Source organism: Physeter macrocephalus, chromosome 9 (assembly GCF_002837175.3).
Source record: "Physeter macrocephalus isolate SW-GA chromosome 9, ASM283717v5, whole genome shotgun sequence".
Lineage (NCBI taxonomy): Eukaryota > Metazoa > Chordata > Mammalia > Artiodactyla > Physeteridae > Physeter > Physeter macrocephalus.
Genome location: NC_041222.1, coordinates 77,447,498 through 77,463,421, shown reverse-complemented (window position 1 = coordinate 77,463,421; position 15,924 = coordinate 77,447,498). Strand labels below are relative to the sequence as shown.

At 36.3% G+C, this 15,924-nt stretch overlaps 1 protein-coding gene across 6 annotated transcripts in view; it reads left to right on the top strand.

Moving 5' to 3' along the window:
- The window catches only part of AGTPBP1 (ATP/GTP binding carboxypeptidase 1), a 181,559-nt gene that overhangs the window by 76,887 nt on the left and 88,748 nt on the right, over positions 1–15,924 (top strand). For all 6 annotated transcript variants that reach the window (XM_028494101.2, XM_024132913.3, XM_028494099.2 and 3 more), the window contains exons 12-13: positions 10,101–10,198; positions 15,196–15,312. In XM_028494101.2, coding sequence (XP_028349902.1) covers positions 10,101–10,198; positions 15,196–15,312 — 215 coding nt within the window. The remainder of the gene's footprint in view (positions 1–10,100; positions 10,199–15,195; positions 15,313–15,924) is intronic.

The window sequence follows — 15,924 nt, the reverse complement described above, 5'->3', positions numbered from 1 at the left end:
AGATGTGAGAGCAGGGCTCTAATAGCAATTGCATAGACACAAGGAAAACACCCTGGTCTCCATCATTTTCTCACATATCAGGCTTCATTACATTTATCACAATTTTCATTATTTTTTACTATCCTCAGTTAGACTGTAAATTCCATGAAGCTAGGACTGTTGTTTTTACCTTCATTTTATCCTCAGCATGCGTTAGATTGCATGAGTTATGCAATTATTTTTGCATAATAAATGTGCATTTAACATTTGTTAATGGATGAATTGAGCTGGCCTCAAGACTTACTCTCTTAAACATTTAATGCCAAAAGATAGTGAGGCAGACTCTGGAGATTCGAAGGAAAAGAGTTCTGACTCCAGATTTCTGAACCCTTATTAGAAGCCACCCATATGTGAAGGTGACATAATCTTAGATATGCAAGGGTACAGAAGCATATTGCCCAGGAACCCTTCTGAAGTAATTATTTGAAATAATACTTCAGCCAGGCCAGTGATGAATTAAGTCAAGAATTCAGAAGACATGGTAGTAGAGTAATTGTATTTAACATTACAAATTGTTAATTATGTAATACTAATAGTTGCTCTACTATTATTCTGAAATATATCAACTAATTTTTGGTGAAAGATACATAATATACGGCTATAGTAAACTGTATCTTTTGCAATTTATATTCATAGATTTCTTAAATTATAATGTTGTATTTCTAAGATGGTAATTATAGAAATAGTGGCCCAAATATGTGTTTCAAAATGTAAAAGTAACATCTAGAGCAGAGATCCTTAGACTAGAATCTACTGAACCATAGGAATCCATGGATGGACCTCAGAGACTAAGAACCCTTTTAAATTCTGTATAAAATAATGTATATTCCTTCTTGGAAAAGATTCTTTTTGTGGTACGCGGGCCTCTCACTGTTGTGGCCTCTCCTGTTGCGGAGCACAGGCTCCGGACGCGCAGGCTCAGTGGCCATGGCTCACGGGACCAACCACTCCGCGGCATGTGGGATCTTCCCGGACCGGGGCACGAACCTGTGTCTCCTGCATCGGCAGGCGGACTCTCAACCACTGCGCCACCAGGGAAGGGAAGCCCTGGAAAAGATTCTTGAAGAGGTCCATCCATCACTGCTATAGAAAAGTAAGAAAATTTCCAAGATGCACAAAATCCGAAGAATGCTGAATACAAAGCGAGAACAAGGAAATCAGTTTCAGTAATAAGATATCTAAAAGGATAAAATACTCCCATTAAAAAAAAAGAGACTCTCAGGTTGGGTTAAAAACAAAATGTAGGGCGTCCCTGGTGGCGCAGTGGTTGAGAGTCCGCCTGCCGATGCAGGGGATACGGGTTCGTGCCCCGGTCTGGGAAGATCCCACATGCCGCGGAGCGGCTGGGCCCGTGAGCCATGGCCGCTGAGCCTGCGCGTCCGGAGCCTGTGCTCCGCAACGGGAGAGGCCACAACAGTGAGGGGCCTGCGTAACGCAAAAAAAAAACCCCACCAAAATCTAAGTAGCTGATACATCCTGGAAACTCTTAAAACAGCAAGACTGAAAGCTTAATATAAACAGATTGGCAACTGTGTATCTGTTTTTCTCAGCTCAAGAAAGGTGAGGAAGACATTATTACTGCCCCACAAAATGTAAATACAGAACAAAATGTTTAAAGCAAGATATCAAAGATGATTGTATACAAGCTAGATAATAACAAGTGTGCCAAGCACTAGAACAAAGGTAAATAAAGCTATAATTATTTGGATAATATGGAGAAATTGATAGAAACACAGCATTAGTGGGTGATTTTAATATACCTCTAAGTTCTTGGCAAGTTAAATAGAGGAGATCCAGTCAATCTAAGTGGATGCTAAAGATAGCTCCTGTTAATACATTTGAAAATATGATTGAGATGAACAATATTTTAGGGAAATATAAATAACTAAAATTGACTTAAATAGTAGAAACCCCGCAACTGAATATGCAGTCAAGTTGCCTTCAGTGAAGACACCAAACAACGATGACTTTATAGATTAGTTCTCTCAACTTTCAAGAAATTTTCCTATGCTTTATTTTCCAGAGCATAGAAAAAAAAGAAAAGTTTAGAAGCTAGTATGTTACTGAAATCAAAACCTGGTAAGAATAACCTGAAACAACTTACAGATCATTGTCACTCATGAAAATAAATATAAAAATCTAAAATACTAGCAAATTGAATTGAGTGGCATTTTCAGATATAGGACACTTTGACAAAGTAAGGATTATTTTAGAAAGTAAGTTTTTGTAATATTAAAACTTTAATTAAAATTTATCAGTAGGTCAAAGCAAGAAAACCAATGATTATCTTAATAAATGCCGTGAAGAGTTTTGATAAAAATCATTATTAGTTCCAGATAAAATTTCTTAAGGAATATTTTCCATGCTAGCTGAGTATTATCTAACTCAAATCAGCAACCAACATCACAAATAGTTATGAAGTGTTAGAGGAAGCCTTCCCCAACCATTATTAGTTAACATTGTCTTGAAAACTGTGGCCAAGTCAGTAAGACAGGGAAAGGAAAGGTATTAATCATTAAAAGAGTGAGATAAAGTTATATCAGTGTCTGCAGAGGATGTTATTGCTCATGTGGAAAATCCAAGCAAATCAATTATAAAATGTATCTTAGACCAGATAAAAGTTCAATGAAGTCCTGTTTACAAGATAGATGAATAAAATTCACTAGTTTTCCTTCGTGTGTGCAAGCGCGTGCATGTGTGTCTGTATATGTATGTATCAACAAAAAACAGTAACAGAAAACACAAAGGGAAAGATCACATTTATAGGAGCAATAGGACGAACAAAATAAACCCCTTGGAATATACTTTCCAAAACCTTATGGAAAGTGCTGACTTGTACCTTTTGTTATATCATACAGATATAGTATAATTTATCTAACTGGTTTCCTATTGATAGCCATTTAAGTTTTTTCCTGTGTTTCTGTCTTCACTATAAATGAGCCAAGGACATTTTGAAAACTAACAACAACGATGATTTATATTTCCTGATTTTAATTGTGAGATTAAGTTATAATAATTGATATTTATTGGTGATGGTACAAGAATAGATCATTGGAATAGAAAAGAAGGTCTCAGACACCCTAAGCTATATGACATTTCACATCTGGAGTATGAAACCAAAGGAAAATACCTATAAAGGAAGATATTTGACAGGTTTGCCTAAAAATTAAAAACATATTTTCTTTTTGATGCTGAACTGCATTTTTCCTTCTCCCTATCCAAGGAGTTGTCTTTCTTGTTTGCAATAGGCTTTTCTGAATTCAGTGCCTTCTTTTTTCCTAACAGTTCTTTTTCCAAATGTCAGTTTTTCCTATGTTTATCCACGACTAACTGGCATTAGTACATTGACATAAATAGACCCAGTTACTATATGCAATATAAATACTTACTTTGTGGGGTCTATTTCTGAAAGAATTTAGAGCAATTTGGTAACTCTGTTTGTTAGGATAGACTGAGCTGCTATTACACAGTGACCCAGTACAGTACCACAGTCCCTCAAGCAACAATAGTAATAACAGGCATTTTTATAGCACATACTCTCTCTTTTTTAAAAATTTATTTATTTATTTATTTATTTATTTATTGGCTGTGCTGGGTCTTTGTTGCTGCGTGTGGGCTACTCCTTGTTGCAGTGCATGGGCTTCTCATTGTGGTGGCTTCTCTTATTGCGGAGCATGGGCTCTAGGCGCATGGGCTCAGTAGTTGTGGCGCACGGGCTTACTTGCTCCATGGCATGTGGGATCTTCCCGTACCAGGGATTGAACCCATGTCCCCTGCATTGGCAGGCGGATTCTTAACCACTGCACCACCCAGGGAAGTCCCATATAGCACATACTCTTTGCCTGGCACTTTATATATATTAACTCCTTTAAGTCTCCCAAGAACAGTATGTGTGGGTATCTCCATTTTATAAATGAGGAAACTGAAACACAAATAACTTATGTAATTGCTCAAGGTCAAGTAGTTAATAACTCAAGGAGCCAGGATTTGAATTAGGTATTCTGTCTCCAGAGCCTATTTGCTACACTGCCATGAGATAGATTTTTTTTTTTTTCTCTCACATGCCCATCCAGTAGATGGGTAGGTGATCCTGGACAGTAGGCCTCTGTCCACCAGGTCATCAAAGGAAAAAGATTCTTTTTGTTTTCATCATCTCCTATGGTGGTTTCCTCATGTGCATGTGGAAAATGGTAATGGAAGAAAATGGAGAGGGCAATTTTCTTTTTAAAGGATGTGATCTGGAGTTTGTATTTACAACTTTGCCTCACATACTTTTGGCCAAAAATTAGTCATATGGCTATAACTACTGTGAGGGAGGCTGGAATCTATAACCTCTATCTAAAACTCAGAGGTTCTGTTACTGAAATGAAGGAGAGGAGAACATATACTTGGGTTGGAGGAATTTATAATCTTTGCTGTATTAAATCACATTGGAAATGGAAGTATAAAAGAGTTTAAAGAAGGTTACATCAGCAAGATGGAGGGGTAGGAGGTCCCAACACTTGTCTCCCCTGCAAATGCAGCAAAAACAATAAATAACCAACTAAAAACTCATGAAAATATCTCAGGGATAGCTCTGAACTTCAATGAAGAAGCATCAGAAACCATGCAGAACTCAAAACCTGAGGATGGCCACATAGAAAAGTACAGGAAGCATTTTATCTCCACCCCGTCCCCCAGTCCAGAGCAGCTTGGTACCAGAGGGTTCACCTCAGTAGAATTTTACCCCATGGAGAAAAGGACAGCAGAAGAATCCCAGTGAACCTTGCTGCTGTGGATGTTTATAGCCTTTGTTTCTGAGGCCTCCCAAGTCTTCACCAAAGTTGATTTCAGCTGACGGAGCTGCCTGGAGTCCTGCCTCTTGCATTTGTTCCTTGGGGATGGAGCTCTTGCTGTGGGCTCATATAGCTGTTGCATCTCCCCTCAGCTGGACTCAACTACAGTGAGCCCCAGAGCTCCAGACCTCATTTTCATGAGAGATCTGCACATTCTTGCATCTTAGACACCAATGCCACTGCCACAGCAAGTGCACCAGTGCCCAAGGACCCAGGCTTTGTGGTAGTTCCATATGCACCTGATTGTAGGACCCTGGCTGGCTCTGTTACTGCTGTGAGATCCAGCATACCAGATCAGGTGCCAAGGGGGATCCCCTTAGCTAGAACTTCCTCATATAGTCAGAAAAGAGGAGTACAAGAAGACCCTAGCAGCCTTTGCCCCTGAGGATCCCAATAGCCCTAGCTACCACTGCTACCTGAGGACCTCCAAAGTATAGGCCACAGAAGACCCCTAGAGTCAGTGCTGATGTTGACCTCAACTGATGGAGCTGCATAAAGATGCCACCACTGTGCCTTCCCAGGAAGCAAAGATGCTGCATGCTACCCAGCTGGTGCTCTTACAGTCACCTTCTGGTGATAGTCTTTCCCTACCCAAGCCAGTCCAAAAAGGCTGGAAGAGTTGACTGCATCCTCAGATGTGCAGACATCAATACAAAACCTTCAGAAACCTGGAAAAGCAAGGAAACATGACACTGCCAAAGGAACACAGTAACTTTTCAGTAAGTGAACTTAAAGAAATGGAGATATGTGAGTTATCTGAAAAAGAATTCAAAATAAAGAAGCTCAGATACTTCAAGAGAAGACAGAAGCAATTCAGTGAACTTAGGAAAACAATACATGAACAAAATGAGAAGTTCAACGAAGAGAAAGAAATCATAAAAAGAACCAAATTCTGGACCTGAAGAATACAATGAATAATGTAGTAGAGAACTTCAGTATCAGGCTCAATCAAGCAAAAGAAAGAATCTGTGAACTTGAAGACAGATCTCATGATATTATAAGGTCAGAGGAGAAAAAGAAATCAGAAAGAAAAAGAGTGAAGAAGGCCTATGTGAATAGTGGAACACGATTAAGTGAAACAACATCTGTGTAATGGGAGTCTCAGAAGAAGAAGAGAGAAAGGGACAGAAAACTGATTTAAAGACATAGTGCCTGAAAGCTTACCAAATCTGGTGAAGATATGGCTATGTAGGTGCACAAGCTCAAAGATCTGCAAATAGGTTCATCCGTAAGAGATCTTCACCAAGACATTTTCATCAGGCTCTTAAGGCAAAGGGAGGATTTTGAAAGCAACTAGAGAAAAAACTTTTTATCTACGTAGTAATACTGATAAGCCTATTAGTAGATTTCTCGGCAGAAGCCTTGCAGGCCAGGAGAGAGTGGGATGATATATTCAAATTGCTTGAAGAAAAATGTCAATCAAAAACACTTTACACTGGTGGTGCAGTGGTTAAGAATCTGCCTGCTAATACAGGGGACATGGGTTCAAGCCCTGGTCTGGGAAGATCCCACATGCCGCGGAGCAACTAAGCCCACGAGCCACAGCTACTGAGCCCACATGCCACAGCTACTGAAGCCCGTGTGCCTAGAGCCCATGCTCTGCAACAAGAGAAGCCACCGCAATGAGAAGCCCGCACACCACAATGAAGAGTAACCACTGCTTGCTGCAACTAGAGAAAGCCCACGCGCAGCAATGGAGACCCAACACAGCCAAAAATAAATAAATAAAATTTAAAAAATACCCATCAAAGTTGTCCTTCAGAAATGAAAGAGACGTAAAGAGTTCAACAGAAAAACAAAAGCTGAATGCCCACTCTCACCATTTTTACTCAGCATAGTACTAGATATCCTAATTATAGCCATTAGGCTAGAAAGAAGAAAGAAAATACATCCAAGTCAGAAAGGAAGAAATGAAATCATCTCTGTTTGCAGATGACATTATCTTACATATAGAAAACTGTAACATCTCCACCAAAGAACTGTTAGAATTAATAAATGAATTCAGTAAAGGTACAGGACACAAAGTTAATACACAAACCATTAGTTGCATTTCTACACACTAATAATGAACTATCTGAGAGATTAAGAAAGCAATCCCATTTACAATAGCATCCAAAACAATAAAGTACTTATGAATAAGTTTTACCAAGGAATTGAAAGACCTGTACGCTGATCAATAAGACGCTGTTAAAAGTTATTGAAGAAGACACACAAAAAAATTGAAAGATATCCTGTATTCTTGAATTGGAAGAATTAATATGAAAATGTTCATGCTGACCAAAGTGATCTTCAGAATCAATGCAATCCCTATCAAAATTCCAGTGTCATTTTTCACAGAAATACAAAAACTATCCTAAAATTTGTATGGAACCACAAAAGACCCCAGATAGCCAAAGCAATCTTGAGAAAGAAGGACAAAGCTGGAGGCATCACACTTCCTGATTTCAAGCTATTGTGAAGCTATGGTAATCAAAATAGTATGGTACTCAAATAAAGCAGGGCACATAGACCAGTGGAACAGATTAGAGAGCCCAGTCATAAACCCAAACATATTATGGTCAACTAGTTTTTGATAAGGGTGTCAAGAACACACAATGGGGAAAGGACAGTCTCTAATAAATGGTATTGGGAAAACTAGGTATCCACAAAAGAATGAAACTGGACCCCTGTCTTACACTATTCACAAAAATTGACTCGAAATGGATAAAAGACTTTACATATAAGGCCTGAAAGTATAAAACTCCTAGAAGAAAACTTAAGGGAAAAGATCCTTGACATTGGTCTTAGCAGTGATTTCTCGGGTAAGATAACAAAAGCACAGGCAACAGAAGCTAAAATAAACGAGTGGAACTACAACAAACTAAAAAGATTCTGCAGAGCAAAGGAGACAATATATTGAAAAGGCAACCTACAGAATGGGAAAAAAATAATTGCAAACTATATATCTAATAAGGGTTTAATATCAAAAAAATACAAAGAACTCACATAGCCGAATAGTACAAAAGAAGATAGTCCAATTAAAAATGGGCAAATGACTTGAATAGACATTTTCCCAAAGAATTATGTACAAATGGCCAGTAGATAATGAAAAGTTGCCTTACATCAATAATCATCAGGGAAATGCAAACCAAAACCACAAAGAGATATTACCTCACACTTCTTAGAATGGCTATTATCAAAAAGAAGAGAGAGCAAATAGCGAGGATTTGGAGAAAACAGAACCCTTATACACTGTTGGTGGGAATGTAACATGGTACAGCTAATATGGAAAAGGACATGGAGGTTCCTCAAAAAATTAAAAATAAAACTACCATACCAGCAAACCCACTCCTGGGTATATATCCAAAGGAATCAAAATCATTACCTTAAAGAATCTGTATACCCATGTTCATTCCAGCATTATTTACAATAGCCAACATTTGTAAACAACCTTAATGTCTTTCCATGAATGAATGGATAAGGAAAAGTGATTCATATATATGATGTACATATATCATATATATGAATATTATTCAGCCAATTAAAAAAAGGAAATGCTGCCATTTGCAACAATATGGATACATGGATGAATCTGGTGGGCATTTATGCTAAGTGAAATGTGCAAGGCAGAGGAAGACAAATACTGACTGTATGGTATCACTTATATGTGGAATTGTTGAATAAAAAAAAAAACGATTTCATAGAAACAGAATAGAAAGTTGGATTCCAAGGGCTGGGAGAATGGTAAATGGGGTGATAAGGTCAAAGGGTATACATTTTCAGTTTTAAGAAGATTAAGTTCTGAGGACCTAATGTACAACATGGTGACTATAGTTAATAATACGGCATTGTGTATTGCGTTTCTGAGAGTAAATCTTAAGCATTCTCACCACATGCACACGCACACACACATACACAAAGTGTTAACAGTGTTAACCATGTGAGGTGATGGATGTATTAATTATCTTCATCTTGATAATCATTTTACCATGATTTACCATTTTACCATATATCATCACATTTTACACTTTCAATATATACAGTTATATTGTCAATTATTCCTCAATAGAGTCAAAAGATAAAAACAAAGTTTAGAAAAATGTCCGTTAAAAATATTCTCTACTTTGTTTTAATGCACTCATTTGCTTACATGAGTACTCTCAGAGTACTCCTTTACTCTTCTTTCCTTGTGTCCCCCACCTCTATGGTCCTCATGTCCTTTTGCATTCTCCTTCCTGGGTTTTTCTCTAATGCATATTCATTCTTCATCCCCATTACTGCTGTATTGGTCCAGACAGTTATTGTCTTTTCCTCTGTTAATTGGTCCCCCTCCATATATATGCTCCCTTTCTTATACCTGCCAGAGTGATCTTTTGAAAAATGTAAGTTAAATCACTCTCCTCTTTAAAATCCCCAGTGCTTATCTTCCATCGGGTGAAAATCTAAACTAATTGGCCTATCATACCCTTCATTTTCTCATTCTTATTTGCTTCTCCTAGTACTTTCTCAAGCATACAAGTTAAGTCACGATTAACTTATTTTCCAAAGATATAATTTAAATTATCATTTCTTCTTCTTAAAAGCCATACTCACATACTCTTATGTTCACGCAGAAAGCTGCTATATTTTTCTCCAAAATACTGCTTAATTATTACCTGTTTTGTGAAGTGATCACTAATAACCTTGGCCCCAGGCAGTTTGCATTTATTATTCCATTCCCATGGCATTTTTAAGTATATGCCTTCATTAGTGTATACCTTTTGTATTATAATTATTTTTTGCTCTTTCTCTCTTTAACTTCATAAGCTCCCTGAGGCAGGGAGTATATTTACACGTCTTTTAAAAAATTCCCAGCACACAACACAGTGCATGGTACATGGCAGTCAGTGAAAGATATAAATGGGGAGTGAATTGTAAATGGATGAAAAGTTATTGAAATTTATCATAAACAGGAAATGAGGTGTTTCATTCAAGCTGTTGCAACGTAAGACATTGTTAATTTTTTAGAACTTGACAACATTACATTTTTAGAGTGCTTTTCCAAATTTTGAAGTACTTTCACTTCATCTCATAGGTTTTTCAACACCTGGAACAACCTTAGAGACATTTTTTATAAGGAAATTTCATTTACTTTTCCATTGGTGATTGAAATACCAGTGTTATATATATATATAACATTCTACTTTTGGATGTGCATGTTATAGAATGCTTACCTCTGACCTACTTATAGCACATTTTGTATCACAGTGGATGACGTAGTAGATGAAAGTGATGACAACGATGATATTGATTTAGAAGCTGAAAATGAAACCGAAAATGAAGATGACCTAGATAAAAATTTTAAGGTTGGTATAAATTTCTGTGTTTAGTCAACTTTATAAATTGTATTCACAGGTGTAGAACACAGATTGGGTAGATATGTATAGCTAACAGTGGATTAATTTGTTTTGTCCACATCTTTTTATCATGGATGACTATGGATGCTAAGCTATTGAAAGGAAAAAAATGTTGCTTTGAATACATTAGTCTGAAAAGGGCCTTAAAATAAGTTATTTTCACTCTCTCTGACAAGGAAGATTTTATCTAACCTTTCTGACTAAGATTTTAAAGTCTAAGGAAACCTAAGATTGAAGGAAAGTTGTTATTTTAGACTCTTAGGTGGCAACCCGTTTTGCTTTTTTAAGTGGTGGGGGGGGCCATTTTAGTATATGCAGAAAAACATCTTAACTCCTTTATTTTTCAACTGTTTAGCTTAATGCCTTTTGGGGCACAGGGGGTTCATTTGACTCTTGTCTGCTTGGGCCTTTTTGTCTTGAAATGCTACATCAAAATTGGGGTACACTGAGTATTTGACTCTCTCTGGAGATAGAATCTAAGATACTGGAAGGAGATTTCTATCTTAATAGCAGATGTAGAACTAGTTTTATTATCACCAGATGTGATCACCAAGGCAAGCTTTGGCGAAATTGTCATGGTAGCCAGTCTAGACAACGTGATGGCATGCATCCTGGCCTCAAGAAGCTACAAAGACGAAAAACATTGCAGGCTCTGGTGTTCAAGGCAAAAAATCTGGGGTAACTGTGTTGGTGGTTCTGGACTTGATATGGTGAAAGAACTGGTAGGATCCAAGTTAGAAGGGTTTATATTCTGCATGTAAAGTGTTCCTTAGATAACAGGAGGTATATTAAAATCAACTGTTTGGATTCTTTGGGAAGTGAGTGTTTAGAGATAATAAAATTTCCTAGATTAATATTAAGTTTATAATTTAAAGTTTTGTATTTTGATGGAAACCTTTCTTTTATGTATGATTCCACGTGTATTAAAAACAAAGTATGGGGGCTTCCCTGGTGGCGCAGTGGTTGCGCGTCTGCCTGCCGATGCAGGGGAACCGGGTTCGCGCCCCGGTCTGGGAGGATCCCCCATGCCGCGGAGCAGCTGGGCCTGTGAGCCATGGCCGCTGAGCCTGCGCTTCCGGAGCCTGTGCTCCCCAACGGGAGAGGCCACAACAGAGGGAGGCCCGCATACCACAAAAAAAATAAAAAATAAAAAAAAAATAAAAACAAAGTATGTTGAGTGTAATTTATTCTTCATGGCTCAGGGTCCTCATTAAAAATATCTGTTGTGACCACTACAGATGTAAAAATGGAGATTGGCCGGGAAGTAGAACTCAATAGGAATTTATAACAGTGATTCTATTTTTTCTGCTTGGAAATTGTCAGTGTGTATGCATGAATACCTATTTAAAATTTTTTAAAAAATCATATGGGGATAAGTTCCATATATTATGTATCATGGTCATTTACCCCTAAATACATTAGTGTATATTTCCTCTAAGGGCAGTGATATAGTAATCTCTCAGTGTCCTAGGGGGAATTGGTTCCAGGACCCACCTCAGATACCAAAATCTACAGATGCTCAAGTTCCTTATATGAAATGACATAGTATTTGCATGTAACCTATACACATCCTCCCATATACTTTGTCATCTCTAGATTACGTATAATACCTAATACAATGTAAATGCTATGTAAATAGTTGTAAGTACAAAGTAAATGCTGTGTATATAGTTGCTGGCGTGCCGCAAATTCATGTTTTACTTGTTGGAGTTTTGTTTTTTTAATATTTTCAATCCATGGTTGGTTGAATCTGAGGAATGGGAACCTGTGGATATGGAGGACTGACTGTATTCTGTTACATAACCACAATACAATTACCAACTTAATACATTTATAGTGATATGTCATTTTTATCTAATCTACCATCCACATTCCATTTTGTCAGTGGATCTAATAATCCCCTTTAAAAGATTTTTTTTTTCTTTCTCCAGTATAGGATCTTGCATCAGGTATTGCATTTAATTGTCATGTCTATTAAGCCTCATTAATTTAGAACATTTCCACAGATTTCTTTGTCTTTTTTGACAGTCACATCTATAAAATATAGTTATTGGCAGCGTTATTCACTGGGGTATTTGAGATTGCTCACATTTTCCCCATTTTACCTTAACACAGCAGTTATAATAATAAGAAAAAATAATAGATTGAATTTATTGAACAGTTAATCCTGTGCTAGTCCATGCACTTTACATATACAGGCATACCTCGTTTTATTGCACTTCCCTTTATTGAGCTTAGCAGATACTGTGTTTTTAACAAATTGCAGAAGGTTTGTGGCAACCCTGTGTGGAGCAAGTCTGTTGGTGCCATTTTTCCAACAGCCATTTGCTCACTTCATGTCTCTGTGTCACATTGGTGATTCTCACAATATTTCAATCTTTTTCATTATTAATATATTTGTTATGGTGATCTGTGATCAGTGATCTTTGATGTTACTGTTGTAATTGTTTAGCAATGAAGTATTTTTTAATTAAGGTATTTACATTGTTTTTTTAGACATAATGTATTGAACACTTAATAGACCACAGTATAGTATAAACATAACTTTTGTATGTATTGGGAAACCAAAAATTCATCTGACTCTTTATTGCGACATTCGCTTTATTGTGGTGGCCTGGAACTGAAGCTGAGATATTTCCGAGGTATGCCTGTAGTAACCATTAAATCCTGATAGTAATCCTATAAGGTATGTGGTATTATTACCTCTGCTTTACAGGGCTGATAATTAGAAACCAGAGGTACAGAAAGGTTATCAGAGTAGCTGATAAGAGGTGGGACCAAGATGCAGAATAAAGCAGTCTGGTGTGAATGTTTGCTTTCTTTACCACTCTGCTCTGCTAAATATTACTTTTTTGCAAGGGCTACAGAATTGTTGGCACTTTGACACTGCTGAGCTGTGTTATCTTATTTTTCTTCTTTACCACTGTCTGCTTCTTACTCACGTTGCCTGTTACATTTGGACTTTCCTTAGTTTTTCCTTTTTATCTAAATCACATCACCTTTTTCATGCTTTAGGTGAACCTGCTACATTGTAGTGGGTATAATATCTGTGTTCTAATGTGACTGTAGTCATAGAGACTGTTTTTTCCTCACCATAGTGATTCAATTCTCTTTGCCCCAGATTTTTCAGAGTTTGGAGCATTTATAGAAACCTGGAGGTTCTGTTGTAGAAGAGTCGTCTCCAGATTTCCAGGACTTGTCAGTATATAAGCTTCAATGCATTCTTTTTTTTTCTCCTTAATTTTAGAAGAACTTTAAGGAGTAGTAGGAGGTTTATTTCTTCTGAGTGTGTCAGGAGCTCTTTATCTTTGTTTTTCCCTGAACCAAAACACAAAATTTCTTGCTATTGACCTCTCAAAGTATAGTTTTCTTTCCTCACTGCGCCTGTTTTACAGGAAAATTGTTTTTTAATTTTTAAAATAGCTACTTTGTAAAGCGATATCTTCATAAAATAGTAATGAATATTGAACTACTAGTATGTTTAGAGTAAGGAATACCTTTTAAAAATTTTTTATTATTTTGAAAGTATTATCTACTTTAATAGATGCTAATCAAGAAAGTTACATTTTTTTGGTTCATCAATGCAGAATTTAAGGATATATGAAATTATATATTCATGTAATAATTACACAATTATGATACAGTAATTAATATGATACTCTTTAAATAAAACCAGTCTTTATTATTTATGACAATGGGGAAAATCTTTTTATTGGTTAAAGAAATAATAGCTAAATTCCTGAATATGAAATGTGAGAAATATATAGTATATTATTCTTTTTTAAATTATGTGTTAATATGACAATATATAAATATAATCAGGTACATGTATATAAAGCATTTTAAGGATTGACACATAGTAGAATGAATTTAAGTCTGAAAAATAAGTACTTTACTCTGATAGATAAATGTAAAATTGAAGATGATTACCAATTGAAAATAAGTGGTCTTATTATCTCTCTTTAGCTGTCAGTGAAGGTAACGATGGATTTGTATTTGTGTAAGGCCAGAGTTGAGGGTCCTAGAAAATAGCTTGGATAGTAGGTAACTCACACTTGTCTTTCCATCATGATGTACATTAGCTCTTTGTACACACACAGATCAAATTGATCCTGGATACATATCCTATTCCTCCGAGGTCATATTTCTTTACATTTACCCTCTTTTTTTCCCAAAGGGACATGGAAATCATTTTTGGCTGTTGTTCCATTCCTCATTTTTTTTTTTTCCCTGAGAAACAGAGTGAATGGTGGTAATGAGCTTTTCTAAGGGTGCGTGATAACCATTAGTCGCTCTTGAGGCAGTGGGTTATATTGACTAACAGTGTATTCTTTGAAATCACTGATTAGTGATTTCACATGCTGGCTCCTCTCTTTGCAAGCCACTTAACCGCTCTGTACCTCAGTTTCCTCTTTAATTAAATGGAGGTCATGATACTATCTGCTTCATAGTATTCTTATGCAGATTAAATTAGATCATTATGTAAAATCCTTAGCATAGTCCCTCACATATTTTCATTGCTCTATGAAAGTTAGTTATTTTGATTATCACCACCACCATCATATACTTACATTTTTCAATTTAGTTATCTTAAGTTTTACTGCCCTTTAATCTGAGCAAAATGATGGCAGTTGGGGAGATTGGGGGGGGAACATAGTTTAGTTTCGATCTTGATGTTAGTTTTTCTATCTTGAGGAGCCCAAATACCATGCTATGTTAGAATAATCTTTGATAAAAAGAAAACACAACATAACAACCAAAATAACAATAACACAACAACCAAAAAACATAAGCAAATTTTAATTTACAATGAAATTAATACAACCTTCTGCAGTGATTATTCTCTATGTACATATAATTAATAATTTGGAAAGCTTTAAATCTGAAATGTATTTTGTAATTTTTTGTTTTTCTTAATTGGTGACATACCATTTTTATTATTTCAGAATGATGATATTGAAACGGATATTAACAAACTAAAACCCCAGCAAGAACCAGGACGAACAATAGAAGAACTTAAAATGTATGAACACCTTTTCCCTGAGCTTGTTGATGATTTTCAGGTATACAGAAAATTCAGCATCTTAAATAATTTTAAGAAAAAGTTCTTTTTTTCTTAGAGCTATAATCACTGTTTTCACTTCTAAAAAATGAAAGTAGTGTTGCTTTTCTGAGTGACATTGGACAGTTGTTTCAGCATTCTGAGCTACAAATTGCTGTCGGTAAAACGAGGGGACTAGGCCATTTAATTTTTGGACTAGCTGTAAAATTTTTAAATCATTTTTGTTTATCAAGTTAATTGACATAGTTTTTTATTCTTTTTAAAAATAATCTTTAAAATGGCATTTCAGAATCTTATGTTAAAGCCTTATTTTTATCAGTTGCTTTCAACTGAGGGGAGATGAGAGCTGAGAAAATGCTTAATTAAAAATATAGTCTATGCTTGTTGAATTGTTTTTCCTGATAGTCACCATATAAGCATGGAAGGTCGGGGAAAGAGGACAACTGGAAGTCTTTGAACTTAAGTTGCTTCATAAGGACAGTGACTTCTTGTTAACATTTCTTACCCTCATTTATTTACTAGAATATAGTATTCAGCTTGGATTACACAGCAAGTAAAGCTGATTGAATTGATGGCTAGTAGTAAATATAGTTTCTTACGCTCACTCTGCTGC